General features: G+C 45.1%; 1 protein-coding gene across 4 annotated transcripts in view; it reads right to left on the bottom strand.

Annotated features, from left to right (window-relative positions):
- SRGAP3 (SLIT-ROBO Rho GTPase activating protein 3) overlaps positions 1-11,547 on the bottom strand; it is a 247,180-nt gene extending 235,633 nt beyond the window's left edge. For all 4 annotated transcript variants that reach the window (XM_086366585.1, XM_086366587.1, XM_086366586.1 and 1 more), the window contains exon 1: positions 10,721-11,547. In XM_086366585.1, the coding sequence (XP_086222711.1) occupies positions 10,721-10,787 (67 nt within the window). In that variant the 5' untranslated portion in view covers positions 10,788-11,547. The remainder of the gene's footprint in view (positions 1-10,720) is intronic.
- Between the last annotated feature and the right edge of the window lie 3,482 nt (positions 11,548-15,029).

Genomic DNA, 15,029 nt, shown 5'->3' with positions numbered 1-15,029 from the left:
GAAGCCTGGCTTGGAGAATTTTGAGCATTACTTTGTGAGTGTGTGAGATGAGTGGAATTGTGCAGTAGTCTGAGCATTCTTTGGCATTGCCTTTCTTGGGACTGGAATGAAAACTGACCTTTTCCAGTCCTGTGGCCACTGCTGAGTTTTCCAAATTTGCTGGCATATTGAGTGCAGCATTTTCATGGCATCATCTTTTAGGATTTAAAATAGCTCAACTGGACTTTCATCACCTCCACTAGCCTTGTTTGTAGTGATGCTTCCTAAAGCCCACTTGACTTCCCATTCCAGAATGTCTGGCTCTAGGTGAGTGATTACACCATAGTGGTTATCTGAGTCATGAAGATCTTTTTTGTATAGTTCTTCTGTGTATTTTTGCCACCTCTTCTTAATACCTTCTGTTTCTTTTAGGTCCATACTATTTCTGTCCTTTATTGAGCCCATCTTTGCATGAAATGTTCCCTTGGTATCTCTAATTTTCTTGAAGAGATCTCTAGTCTTTCCCATTCTATTGTTTTCCTCTATTTCTTTGTGTTGATCACTAACGAAGGCTTTCTAATCTCTCCTTGCTATTCTTTAGAACTCTACATTCAAATGGGTATATCTTTCCTTTTCGCCTTTGCCTTTAGCTTCTCTTCTTTTCTCAGCTATTTGTAAGGCCTCCTCAGACAACCATTTTGCCTTTTTGCATTTCTCTTTCTTGGGGATGGTCTTCATCACTGCCTCCTGTATAATGTCACGAACCTCTGTCCATAGTTCTTCAAACACTCTATCAGATCCATACCTTGAATCTATTTGTCACTTTTTAGTGGCATTAACTGGGGCTTATTCCCCCCCTCCAGGGGACATTTGCCAATGTCGGAGAAGGCAATGGCACCCCATTCCAGTACTCTTGCCTGGAAAATCCCGTGGATGGAGAAGCCTGGTGGGCTGCAGTCCATGGGGTCGCGACTGAGCGACTTCGCTTTCACTTTTCACTTTCATGCATTGGAGAAGGAAATGGCAACCCACTCCAGTGTTCTTGCCTGGAGAATCCCAGGGATGGGGGAGCCTGGTGGGCTGCTGTCTATGGGGTCGCACAGGGTAGGACACGACTGAAGTGCGTTAGCAGTTAGCAGAGACATTTTTGGTTGTGACAATTTGTTGGGGGGGGGAGGGTTGCTGCTGACATCAAGTGGGTTTGGTCAGGGATTCAGCTCAACATCCCACATGGTGCAGGACAGCCCCCACAACAAAAAATGATGCAGACCCAAACATCAGTAGTGTTGAGGTAGAAAAACTCTGAGATAGGGAGATATTGCCATGGTCCCAGCAAGAGGTGGTGATGGCCTGGGCCAGGATAGTATAGATAGGGATGGAGTATTGACGGTTTTTCTCTCATATTTCCTTAGATTTCCTGAACATTACTCAGGCAAGGAGGGCATTCTCTGCTCAGTGCCTCAGGGATAATACAGGGAAAGAGTCAATTCTTGGCTTTTGACTTTCAAAACCCTAGTTCTCAGGGAGAAGAGAAAGAATGTGGGTTATGGACAAAAGATCTGAAAGAAAGTCTGATGACAAAGAGCCAGGGGACCACCCCCTATTAACCCCCCTCCCCTCCCCTCTCCTTCCCTCCTCCACACACAGATACAGATTTCAGGAGACTGTAAGGCAAGGTGTACGTAGCTTTTAGGGATCTGTAAGAAAATAATCCCCACCCTATCTCACCTTAGACAAGCCCAGGGAGAGTAGGTGATGACAGAATGCCTGCATAATTTGCAGAATCTGAGGCTGGAGGAGCGGGGCCACTTCCCCAGGCAGCACCCTAGGGAGGCCTTGGAGGAGAAATAAGTGGCAACACGAGCCTGAGACAAATGTCCAGAGTCTCTCATGACCCAGCATGGTGTGGGAGCCTCAGGATGACTCCTGGTGCCTGCATATCTCACAGAAGGAGCTGAGGAGGGGAAAGGGCAAAGTGGCCTCAGGTTCGGAACAGAGAAGTATCAGTGCAGGACTGACCACTGAGGACCCAGCAGGAAGGAGGATATCTTAGTAGTTGCCAAAGTAGGTTGATGATAAACCACAACAGATGTCCCCTTAGAACTACCCCAGCCCCCCTGGACCTTGGGCCACAACGCTAGAGAAAGTAAGAAGAAACCCCCAATTCCCTTAGATTTATTTCTGTCATTTCAAGCAGAATAGAGATGTGAAATATAAGTCAAGTTACAGAAAAATAAAGAAAATCATATTTTTATTGCACCTGGATTTGGGGCTGAGACTGCGTCCTCTGAGGCTCCACAGGCTGCGGGCGTCTGCGTGTCCATCTGCACCATTATCACCTGGCATCGACTGCGCTATCTCAGGGGTGGCACCCAGGTCCATTCAAGGCCCCTTGAACGCTGCCTGCAGCTAAGGGCACCCCCTAAACTGTCACACACAGCCGGGCACACGTGCACATGCCACACATATTGATCAGAAAGAGCTGTCACCAAATTACCATTTAAATCAATGGTTGAATGCTCAGTAATTGGAAATGTCAAAACCCACATTTTCTAAGTGACCTCAAAACACCACATTGAAATCATTTATCTGAGCTGGATACACATTTGTTTTATCTCTTCTCTTCTCCACACTATCCTGTTAGGAAACTAAAAATTAGGGAACTGGGTAAAAGGCAAAAAGAGAAAGAAACTGGATAACCCACAAACTATAGCCCAACACTGTCAATCTTCAGAACACAGTCTTGTGGATATTCCATGAAGGTTTACAAGACCGAATAAAGTTTGAGGAACATCTGCGGCCCCTTCTTGGCAGTTCATACTTAACACATTCAAGGTTCCCATAAATCCTGTGGGAAACAAGCCTATTTAACTCACTTCATACTAGAACTTCCAAAACCTATTTGACCACAGAACTATTTTTTTCCACCCAGTGCCTCTTTACATCCAATTTCATGGAATATACCTCAGGGAACACTACTCCAAACATAAACTGGCCTAATGATTAAACAAATTAAGAGAACAGAGCCAAAACCCCACTCCTGGGCCAGCCAAGAAATTTTATAAACACCAACAAGCCATCAGGAACAAATCATTTACAAGGGAAATAGAGCCCAGAATACAGCTTGCTATGGCCTGTATTAGGCCAGAGGTTCTGAATTTAAACTCAGCACCTTTAATAGTCAGCCACTATCCCCCCAACTTCCTGGCAGCTACAAGGACAGGACCCAGTTTCTGAACCAGCCTAACCTCATGTCCTCCTGACCTCTCCAATCCTTACCCTCTTCTATCCTCACCTCATTGTGTTTTCCAAGGCACTGCTCTGCTCTGCCTCCCAGGCAACCACCACCACCCGGGGTTGCCCCACCCACCGGAGCAATTCAATGCAATACCATTACTGATCACCAATGAGATGCTAGGCACAAGGGTACAGCAATGAACCAAGCAAAAAAACTTTGTGTTCATGGAAATATGGTCTAGAAGTGCTTACAAGCCAGAACTCTTCTCTGAACATCAGTCTCCACATCTGGAGGGAAATACAAAAGTGGGAGCATTGGACTAGCAGACATCTAAGATTTCTGGTTCTGTGTTTCCAGGTTGGTGGAGCCTCTATCAATTCTCTAGGAGACACTTTTTCAAAGATGACTTCCTGGGGTGGGAGAGAGGGATCTCACACAACTAAGCAGCCTCAAATTGGGGGATAGGCAAGGTTTCATCAGAAGGATTGTGGAAGGGCTAGGAAAGGCAGGAAGTCAAAGACTAAGACCCGTTTCAGACTGGCCCCCAGTGAAGAAACCCCTGAGTTTCAAAGCAGAATTGCCCTGGCATATTTCTTGCCTCCCTGCACAGCTGGAAGTCAGACCCCTCCAATTTAAACCTTAGTTCTGCCACTATTTTTTGTGCAATCTAATACAATGTATTTCTCTGGATTTCAGGTTTTATCTATAAGATAGGAATAATAATGACTATTTTCCAGAATTTGAGGGATCACAAAATGAGACACCATACGCATGACTGAGACTTAGAGATAAATAAAAATTAATTACATCCCATCGCTAAACAAAGCTGTATAGCCTGAAGCATGGCTTGTAACAGTCATTGAATGAATGGGTGAGTGAATCAATGAATGAACAAATAATAGAGGTTTCTGGAAAGGAAAAGTAGCCTCTAACATATAAACTCTGGTGGTGAGAACTCCAATGCACACACCAGATCCACTGATTTCCTGACTGGGAGGCACCTGATGTGCCATGCTCCCCAACCAACTTCCCACCATGAATATGATAGACATCACCTTGTCAAACATCACCTTGGCTTTAAACACATCAGCCTTCATCCAATCTTTTTTTTTTTTTTAAACTTTACATAATTGTATTAGTTTTGCCAAATATCAAAATGAATCCGCCACAGGTATACATCCAATCTTCATAGATAAATATCTCCCCTATCAGGGACAAACAAGGAAATTCATCAAACCATGAAGAATATTCCCTTAACAAATAAAACCCCTACTTTCAATGGAACAGAAAATACGATGTTGTTAGGGGTTGAATGCTTGGTGTTTCCCCCTAAAATTCACATGTTGAAGCCCTAACCTCCAACGTGATGATGTGTGAAGATGGGTGGGGCCTCTGGGAGGTGATTAGGTTCACATGAGATAATGAGAGTGGTGCCCTCATAATGGGATTAGTCCCCTTCTAAGAAGAGGAGGACAGAGAGCTCTCTCTCTACACACAGAGGAAAGACCATGTGAGCACAGCAAGAAGGCTACAAGCAGCAAAGCGTGCTCTCAACAGGAGCCAAATCTGTGGGCACCTTGATCTTGGACTTCCCAGCCTCCAGAATTGTGAGAAATAAATGTCTGTTGTTTAAGCTTCCCAGCTGCCCGTGGTATTTTGTTATAGCGACCCAAGCTAAGACAAATGTCAAAGAAAATATAACTCCAGCTTGAGCTTGGCTGTGAGTTAGAAAAGTAAAACTTCTTGTTAGTAATTATTAGCCACTGCTTCAACTGATTGTACACCAATCACATGGGGGAAATGAAAATGACCATAAGCATTTCTCAAGAGTTCATGGCCCAAATACTGAACACAAAATTGTAATGAAGGATAATGAAGTCCAGAAGAGAAAGGCAGATATGATTCTGCCTGGAAGAGTTATTAGGAAGGCATCATGGAAGAGGGATCATTTGAGCAGGCAGTGAAGGATAGTCAGGAGCTGGCCAAACCAAAAAAAGTGGGGGTGGGGGGAGAAGGAAGACATTTTAAGCAGAATAAAGGCACAAATGGGGAAATATTTGGAGGTGGGAAAAAGTATGGAGGAGTCAGAGACAAGGAATTGTTCTAATGTGGTTATGACAGCACAGGCCTATTATAGAGAAAACACCTGAAGATGAAACAGGTAAACTGGGTGAGGCCTCATCAGCAAGACCCTTTATTGACTTCAACTTGTAGGCCAGAAGTTGAAGACTGGTGGGCATGGGCTGAAGCTTTCCTACTGACAGATTCATTCAAAAAGCAAAGTATTTCTTATAAACTGGTGCTACCTCTTAAAAATTTGGAGATTTTCATCATGGCCTTGGATTTGGCAAAGAATCCTTAGATATAACACCAAACGCATGAAGAAAGAAAGAAAAAATAGATAAAGCTTCATAAAAATTAAAAACTTTTGTGCTTCAAAGGACTCCATCAGAAAAGAGAAAAGATAACCAACAGAATAGAATTCTGCAAATCTTGTATTTCATAAGGAACTGTATCCAAAATGTAGAAAGAACTCTTACAGCTCAATAATGGAAAAGACAACCCCATTTTTAAAATGTTTTCAAAGTTAAATTTCTAAATATTTAAAATAAAAATTAGGAGATTTTGTTTTGAAATCCAGATGCTCTGGAAACACTGAAAGAACTAACCACTCTGGGCTTACAGTAATGACAGGAGAGCTGAGCAGGGCTGCCGCCTCTAAATGAGCTCCCTAGTCAGCCACAGTCCCCACTACTCCCCACTGTTCCCCAACCCAGCCTACTTTCCTCACTGAAGCCAGTGAAGGTGATGATGGCTCTTAAGGTCATTGTCCAATCACTCTATGGCATAATCTCTTTAAGATTAAATTCATTCTCATGATAAATTGGGAGTTTTTTAGATTTTTCTTTCTTTTCCTTCACTGATTTTATTGCCATATTCCAAGAAAACTCTTGGAAGTTAAGGATATATCATATATTTTGCATCTCTCACAATACTCAACACAAGGCTAAGAACAAAGTCGACACTCAGTGTTCACTGAGTGAATGTATAAGTGAGTGAGTAAATAAATGCTTCTCTGCGGTCGTCTTCACTACCTGCTCTTCTTCCCCTCAATTCTAGACTTATGCCATTAAAAAGATGGCCTAAAATGAATACGGATGTGTAATAAAAAAAAAAAAAACACTGAAGTCAATCACTGAATTTCTATTTTCATTTTCTATTAGGATGAAATGGAAATTTGAACTCTGAATAAACGCAGAACAGACCATTACATCTGACAGCAAGATGAATTAGAACCCAGGTTACTGGAAAATGCTTGTGAATAAGATTACCAAACACTATCAGTGATCTTTGAGGATACTGTGAAAGATAGGATAAGTGCCAAAAAGCTGGAGATGGGAAAATGTTCTGATTTTCAAAGGGGGAAAGAAGTTTGAGTTGCCAGTTCCAGATTGGAGAATATGGTGTCACTCAGGCAGGGTTCCTGAACAAGTTCATAAAGGAACACTTGTGAACATCTCAGACAAGAAGCAATATCCACTTGAAGCCAGCACAGGGTCACCAAGAACAAGTCATATTAAATTAATTTCATTTTCTTCTCTCTGATAAGGCTCCTAGCCCAGTGGGTTGGAGAAACATAGCAGATACAATATATATGGTGCAATGAGAGAGTGGGCAGTGAAAAGGGCTAATTCAACCCTTGAGCTACATTAATAGAAGCATTACATACACCATAAATTAGGAAGTGATGTTGTTTTCTTTCTCTGACCACATTTAAAGAGTCTCATTTAGAACTTAGTATCACTCTTAAAGAAGATTTTTGACAGTACAGCCTTCTGCAGGTCCATTTGGCAAAATCTCTTTAAAAGCATAAAGCTTTAATCCAGATTAATGGCATCTGTTGAAAAACTGAAACATCTGGCTGGGCCTACATTCTAAATGGTAACAACTGGTTGAACCCAAGTAGTGACGGCCCATTTGGACAGGACATGTGTTCTCAGGCCAATCATAATCATCACCCCCCTTCTTATATTGCCCTGGCTGAGGTGGTAGGCCAACTGCCACAAATGATCTTACTTGGCCAGCTTCACTCACTTATTCTCTCTGCCAAGCACTCAAAGGCCTGGAGTTTGCAGCCCAGGATGCAGAAGATCCAAAAGAGAGTTAAGATGATAAAGCAAATGAGAATCACGGTTCAGGGTTGATGATCAGAGTCTGCAAATATCCAATGGGCACTCATGGGGAAAAAGCATCTGTCTCGTTCTATGAAGTCCCAAGGTACAGAACCAAAAGTTGGATGAGAGACATACTTCTGCTAAGTCACTTCAGTCGTGTCCGACTCTGTGCGATCCCATAGACGGCAGCCTACTAGGCTCCCCGGTCCCTGGGATTCTCCAGGCAAGAACACTGGAGTGGGTTGCCATTTCCTTCTCCAGTGCAGGACAGTGAAAAGTGAAAGGGAAGTTGCTCAGTCGTGTCCGACTCTTAGCAACCCCATGGACTGCAGCTGACCAGGCTCCTCTGTCCATGGGATTTTCCAGGCAAGAGTACTGGAGTGGGGTGCCATTGCCTTCTCCGGAGAGACATACTTAACCCAACATAAAAAAAACTCCTTACAACAGCCAGAGTAGTCTAAAAATGGAATATGTGGGCTTGGGAAGTGGTGAGTTTCCCATCACTGGGAATGTGCAAGCATATGGTGTCTATTGTGTCACAGGTATATAATCAAAGGGATTCGAGGGTCTGATTAGGCAAGAGAAGGCATGAGTCTGACATTTTTCACAATAGGAAAAAGAACTTTGCAAACAGTCCCCGTTGTTCCAGTCAGTAAATTCTTCAAAAAGAGAAAAAAGGGACTAAGCCAACAAAGAACTCAGTATCACTTTTAAAAATCAAAAACCCCCTCACAAAATGCACAGAGGACAAAATCCATCAGACTAGGTGGAATGTTTGTGCCAAATTGGCCAAATGATACCCAAGGCAATTGGCGTCAGGCATTATTTTTGATGACTGGTCAAACGCTCTTCAGAGGCCAGCAACAAAGGCAAGGGAGGCAAGTAAGAGGGTAAACAATGGACTGAGACTGGGAGGCAGCCGGTCCCCACCACAAAACTGCCATCTGCTACTGACATCAGTCCTTCAAGGGGCAGCTTCAGGCAAACAATGTATCGGGGACGCTGGGCCTGGAAGGAAACCAACTGCCTTCACATTTCCCACCTTGTAACCTTGGGCAAGTCATTTAACATTACAAGGCCTCAGTTTCCTCATCTCTAAAACTGAGCTCCTACAAACTCTGTCTGTACTTTGCATAAGCCAAGAGGGGCGAGGTCTGGGAGTGAGCCATGGAAACTATCGAGCCCTGAACACACATCAATAGATGATAATGATGATGAACAAATAAAATTTTGACAGAAAAGATTCCAATTGCAGGCACAGTAGCATCCTGACCTAAATGGTGTGGATGTCAACCCTAGAGGAATAAAATGAAATTCTTTTAACCAGAATGCAAAAACATTTAGAGTTTAGAAGAGATAAGATCATTTGGACAAATTTCCTGCTGAAATGCATTACCCTGCCCTTGCTATTTAGATGTTAAAATAAACGCAAAAGGTAAAAAGTAAAAGAATCACTCAGAGCTACAAATGCTTAACTGATTTCCAAGCAGAGTTCACGGTCCCAGTGGTAGCAATCCCTCAAAAATGAGATAAGTACATTTCCTACCAAGCCGATGTTTATAGAAACCCCAAACTGTCCCAAACTCGGCCTACCCTTCTCTCTGATGGCATTTTTCATGGGAAACTCAGTTTTTAAAGAAAAAAAAATCAGCCAGATTAGTCTTTACAGAACATAAACTCCCTGAAAAGTGTGCAGGCTTTTGTATTGAGCAGTCAGATAATTCAGATCTCTGACCAATAAAAGGGTGGATTTCTAAATTTTCAGCAAGGCTGAAACATTGTAAGTCACTGTTTTCCACCCTGAACTGAAAACTGCAGAGGAGGAGCCCAGGGAAGAGCAGGGTTTCCTGCTCATTTCTCCCTGGGGTCTACCGAGAGGTGATTTGCATGCTGGGTTTGACCAGAACTAAAAGGTACAAGACGGTTGGCAAGGCTGGAAAAAAACAAAGCTCTCCCCTGAAGGGCTGTTCCCCTCCCGAAGTTTCCCAAGCTTCTGAAGCACGGACAGCAGCTGTGATGCACGACCTCCCTGATGCTCCTGGGGAGGCCACCCGACTTCCTGGGTCACTGAGCCTTGAGCAGCAGCGGCACCTAGAAGCAGGTGTGGAACCTCAGGTCACCAGAGCAACAAATAACCAACTTGCTCAATAGTCCTGGGTGGGGGGGCGGGGGGTGGCGGCAGGCATCAGCACCCCCTGAAGATGTACTCTGTTCTTACTCTTTCTACAAGAGACCACAAGGAGAACCATGACCAGAAAGAAATCAGATGCCGAGAGGCCCAGGCTTCCCTTAGGGTATATCCTAAAAGAAAGGGTAAGCATGGTGGATGGTGCTTTCATGTTTTCCTTGCCAAAGCTAAGCCTAGTGCTCACAAGGGTGCGAGAAGCCCCAGTCTGGCCTGAATAAGGAATCTACCTGAATTTGTCTATGCAAATGTGTCTGGTTTCCTCTTTCCCTTTGCTAGTGTGGATTTAGGGAGCGGCTTCTGAGAGGAGTGTGCACCCCGTGAGTGGTACTAAAGCTGGAACAAGCAGCCAGAGGTCATCTCACCCTCCTGGCAGGCTTTCCCTGACACTACGGAAGCCAGGCAGCATCTCCTAGCCGGCACACTGAACTGCTGGCTTTCAATGAAGGCTGATGACCCTAAACACTAGTGCACGGACGGTGATGGGGGCCGCACACTGCGAGACAATACATTTTCTGCACTGAGCTCCCTCTTTATGCCTAAATGCCTGCATTAGTTTGGATCAATATGCTCCATAACAGTTAATCCATGGCAACCCAGGCCAGCCGAGAGTCACTGACAAAGAAGTGCAGCCCAGGGATGCTGCTTCCTACATTATATGCATGTGAATTCCAAACCAGAGAAAGGGGTAGAGGCAAAGCAACGACAAAAAACAGAAGGGAGAAAGAGATTAAAAAAAAAAAGCAGATCATAAAAAACACACATCATATTATGGGGCTTTTTGCATGGCGGGGGGAAGAGGTAGTGACTGTCTTTGGCAGTGACTATCAAAATGGCCTGAGAGTAACATGTCACAGCCAAGATGATGGAGTATCTGAGACACTCCTAAAGCCGGGTGTAGGATCCTCCTCACACACCTGCAATGCAGTGATCGCCGCCCGTTCTACAATCTGTACTCCCAGCGCCAGCGCTCTCTGCAGTCGAAACCAGTCCGGACTTGTGCAGCTGCCACTGTTCCTCCTCACAATAAGATTATTGATGCATAACAACATTTCATGATGGCAGGGAGGAAAAGGGGGAAAAAAAGCCAAAGCAAGAGAAGGAAAGGGGAGGGAAGGCATGACTCCCCAGCCCAATTCTCACCTTTTATTTGAGCTTCATATTCGGCAATGATCTCTTTGTCTTTCTTGAACTTAGTTTGAGATGACATCTTCCAATGTGGCCAAAGGCACTGACAGGCTGTTGGATTTATTGCTCCTTTTCTTCCCGAGTCCTCACTCCAACCCTAGTAATCACACGGCTCTGGTCGATTTCACAGGTGTAGGGGGCTAATCTCTTTCACTCCGCTGCAGAGCCAGCGGAAAAATCCCTCTCGTTCTCAGAGGAAATTTCTCTTTACTTGGCGAGAAAAATGTCTCAAGTAGCTTGGTCTGGTCAACTCCTCTTGCAGAAGAACCACCACCCTAGGAGCACGGTAACCTGCCCGAGATTTTCAAGATTTTTCTTCCAAAAAAATAATAACCAAGAGCACTCACTCTCACACTCTCTCTCTCTCACACACACACACAGTCACACACTCACGCGTGCACTGGCACACTCATCCAGCCATGCACACACGCAGTCGTGATGCACACTCACACACCCTCACACCCGCTCACCCTCTCACACACACACACACACACACACATCCACAAGAGGCGCGGCGCCTCCTTGGTCCTGCAGTCAGCCTCCGGCTGGTTTTCCAAGGCTCTGTTAAAGAGATGGTCAGGTTGCCAAAGGGCCGATCATCTCGCATCCTCCCTCCCTTCGGCGCCTCTGCTCCGATATACAGTGAGGCTCAAAGCCAGGAGAGCGAGGTGGAAGTTCTCCTGCTGCAAGGCTTAAGCTCCGTGAACCGGAGGCTGGACTGCACGCCCTGCAGGGCTGGCCGAGTGCTCGCCCACCGCTCTCGTCACCAAGCTCCACCTCCCGGATTTTATAACAACTGACACATTGTAGCCTACTGGAGAGCAGAACTCACTGCAAGCAAAAAGAGGAAGAAAGGCTCACAAAAGGGAAGGAGGCAGGAAAAAGAGCTGGGCTGGGGAGGCCTGAGAGGCCCCTGAAGATTCCTACCATTGGCAGTTGGGTTAGGAATTCTTCCTCCAAAAACTCCAAAAGGTCCACCTTTTCTTTGCAACATGCAATTTAATTCAATTTCTCAAGCAACGACTGTGTGACAGTTCGTCACTCTGCCTGATTGTCTAGCGGAGGAGAGGGGCTGATCCATGTAGGCAAGCTCATTAATATTTGTGGAGCATTATGGGGCGGCAGGGACAATGCCAAGTGTCTCAGACGTGCAGCTTTGCAAAGCCGTCAGGAGCAGGCTTGCTGGAAACCCAGCCACCTCAGGACACGGGTTTAGACGCAGGGCAAATCAATAACTCATTGAGCCTCAGTTTCCTCACCAGTAAAATGGTTCTCTTTGGAGGATTTCATTCTTTCTTTCAACATGTATTTCAGTTTAATATAGGTCAGGCATCGTTCTGGGTATGGGGACATGGCAATGATCAAACTAGGCAAAAAAAAGATTCCTCACTTCTGGAGCTCCAGTCTCCACATCACCCAACTCTGGGCAGTCAGCACTAGTCATGGTAATAATCTCAGTAAAATCAGCCCCAGACAGAGCTCAGACTGCATCATGAATGGTGCCTTCTGGAACTGTGCAAAGCAAGAGACCCTAGGAGGGGAAGATGAAAGATAAACAAAATAAGAAATTTATATATGATAGCAGATGATAAGTGCTGTGAGAAAAAAAATATTGCAGGGTAGGGGCCCTCAGGAATGACGGAGCTCCTGGGGGCTCAAGTAAGAATGTGAGGCTAAGCTTAGCACAGAGCATGATAATAAGCACTCAGTAAACCCCTCAGCAAACCCATAACATAGTGCACGTGAAGGAACAGGCACCAATACGGGAGGTGACTTGCCCAAAGTCACCAGCATTCACTCCTGTGCTGTATGACCCCAGATTCTGCCCATGCAGATGTGCAAAGGTTGCTGCATTCTACTGGAGATTAAACCCATTTCACACGCACTCAAGGCAGAATAAGATCTGTTCCGTAAAAATGAAATCAAGCACTACAGGTTTGCTGCCCCTGGAATTTCACGTTAAGATAGTCATTAATATGTTCAGTTCAGTTGTTCAGTCGTGTCCAACTCTTTGCGACTCCATGGACTGCATGCAGCACGCCAGGCCTCCCTGTCCATCAGCAACTCCCAGAGCTTACTCAAACTCATGTCCACTGAGTCAGCGATGCCATCCAACCATCTCATCCTCTGTCGTCCCCTTCTCCTCCCGCCTTCAATCTTTCCCAGCATCACCATCTTTTCCAGTGAGTTGATTCTTCCCATCAGGTGGCCAAAGTACTGGAGCTTTAGCTTTAGCCTTAGTCCTTCCAATGAATATTCAGGACTGATTTCCTTTAGGATGGACTGGTTTGATCTTCTTGCAGCCCAAGGGACTCTCAACAGTCTCCTTCAACACCACAGTTAAAAAGCATCAATTATTCAGTGCTCAGCTTTCTTTATGGTTCAGCTCTCACATCCATACATGCCTACTAGAAAAACCATAGTTCTGACTAGACGGACCTTTTTCAGCAAAGTAAGGTTTCTGTTTTTTAATAACAGGCATTGCCCCCCAAATTTGGTATTTTTACAAATTTCTCAAAATAATCTTCGATTTGCCTTTTTCTGAGTGCATAATGAATGATTTTATTTGGGTTCAGAAATGAATAGGTTATCCATGCTAGTCCATTGAGGCTTCCTAGAAAAAGTGGCGGTTATAGTGAGTCTCCCCAGGTCTGCATGGAGAGGGGAAGCGCATTCCTATGGTGCAAACAGTATGAGCATGGCTGGGAACACACGGGACCTACTTGGAGAAAGCAAGAGAGAAGTCCAGCTGGTGAATCACGGGGTTTACTATAACTTCATGCCCAGAGACAAGAGATTACAGGGTTCACGAGTAGATGCCACTGGCCCATAGTCATTGCCGTCACCCCCTGCCTTTCCCTTCCCATAGCACACTCAGGCTCTCTACAGCGACCCCTGCTTTGGACTGTTTTAAAACAGTGAAAGCTGCACTTGTTACCTGAGACAGATGTGCTCTGAGATTAGCATCCTGCCTCAAGGCTAGACTCTCAAAGGAAAATGGGAGTTATTAACATGCACTGTGGGATGTGAAAAACTGGATTCCCTGCCTGCCTCTGTGGTTCCAGCTTACAGGGAACTTAGGTAGCTTCTGTGCCTTCACTGAGTCTCAGTTTCCTCATTTGTAAAATGGTGGGGATCTCACTCTGCACAGGATCCAACAGGAAATGTCAAGTGCCTGGAACACAGCAGAGGTCCACGGAGTATTCCTTTTTAGCATCCAACCATTCTGGGTCTAGGACCAGAGGTGGGGCTCCACAGATGCCTGGGATGGGTGCAGGAAGAGAGGAAGAAGAAAAGGGTTGTGCCCCCTGCGAATATATCAACATATACCATGAATCCACAGTACCCGGAATCTTCCTTCCCCAAGAAGAGGTGGTGGGACCTGGGCAGGCCCCTTGCACAATGCCCTTGCTCTTTTCCTTCCAATCCTCTGCACAGTTCACCCCAGTCTCCCAGCTGCCCTCTGTGACCACATGAGGGGACCATTCCCTTCCATGTGACCTCTTCTTCCTTGCTTATGAGAACCAACTGCCATTCCTAGTGATTATCCTTCACATGGTATTAAAGGAAACCAGATTGCTGCAAAAATAAATGTCATAGGTGGCAGGGTCAGGGGCTCTGCCATGTGGTTTGATCTGTGCCAGCCCTCCTCCAAGGATGGGAATACCCCTTGGAGGGTATGTTTCACTTTCCTCAGGCTCATTTCCTGGATTCTTCTAAATATTCCTGAATTATACTAATGTTTAATATTTATCGAGCCCTCATTCCATACAGTCACTAGGCCAAGTTTTCTACAGAAATGTTATCAATGACATAGATTTTATCAGTGGGTCCAGGGCTATAATCATCCTTGTTTTACAGATGGGCAAACGGGGGGTCAGAGCAGTGCAGCAGTCTGCCCAAGATCACACAACTAGCTAATAACTGAATCACTTGCAAGCCCACATCTGGCCAAATCAGAGCCCAAGGACTCAACCAGTAGACTATTATATCCCAGAACAATAAGCATAGGAATACTTGCTGTCAAGTAGTGACATTTTTCTTCAATCAATACCGTGTTCAATCTGAAGTTTGCCATTAAAAAAAATGTAGAGTTTAAAATATAAGGCAAACATGTCACAAACGGCCATTGATGAGGCTTAAATTACAATTACAGCTGAATAACATAAGACCCCAGAGAAGGCAATGGCACCCCACTCCAGTACTCTTGCCTGGAAAATCCCATGGATGGAGGAGCCTGGTAGGCTCCAGTCCATGGGGTCGC

This window comes from Bos grunniens, chromosome 22, assembly GCF_055505025.1.
Source record: "Bos grunniens cultivar Pamir isolate PY7600 chromosome 22, Bosgru_T2T1.0, whole genome shotgun sequence".
Taxonomy (NCBI): domain Eukaryota; kingdom Metazoa; phylum Chordata; class Mammalia; order Artiodactyla; family Bovidae; genus Bos; species Bos grunniens.
This window is presented reverse-complemented; position numbering and strand designations above follow the sequence as displayed.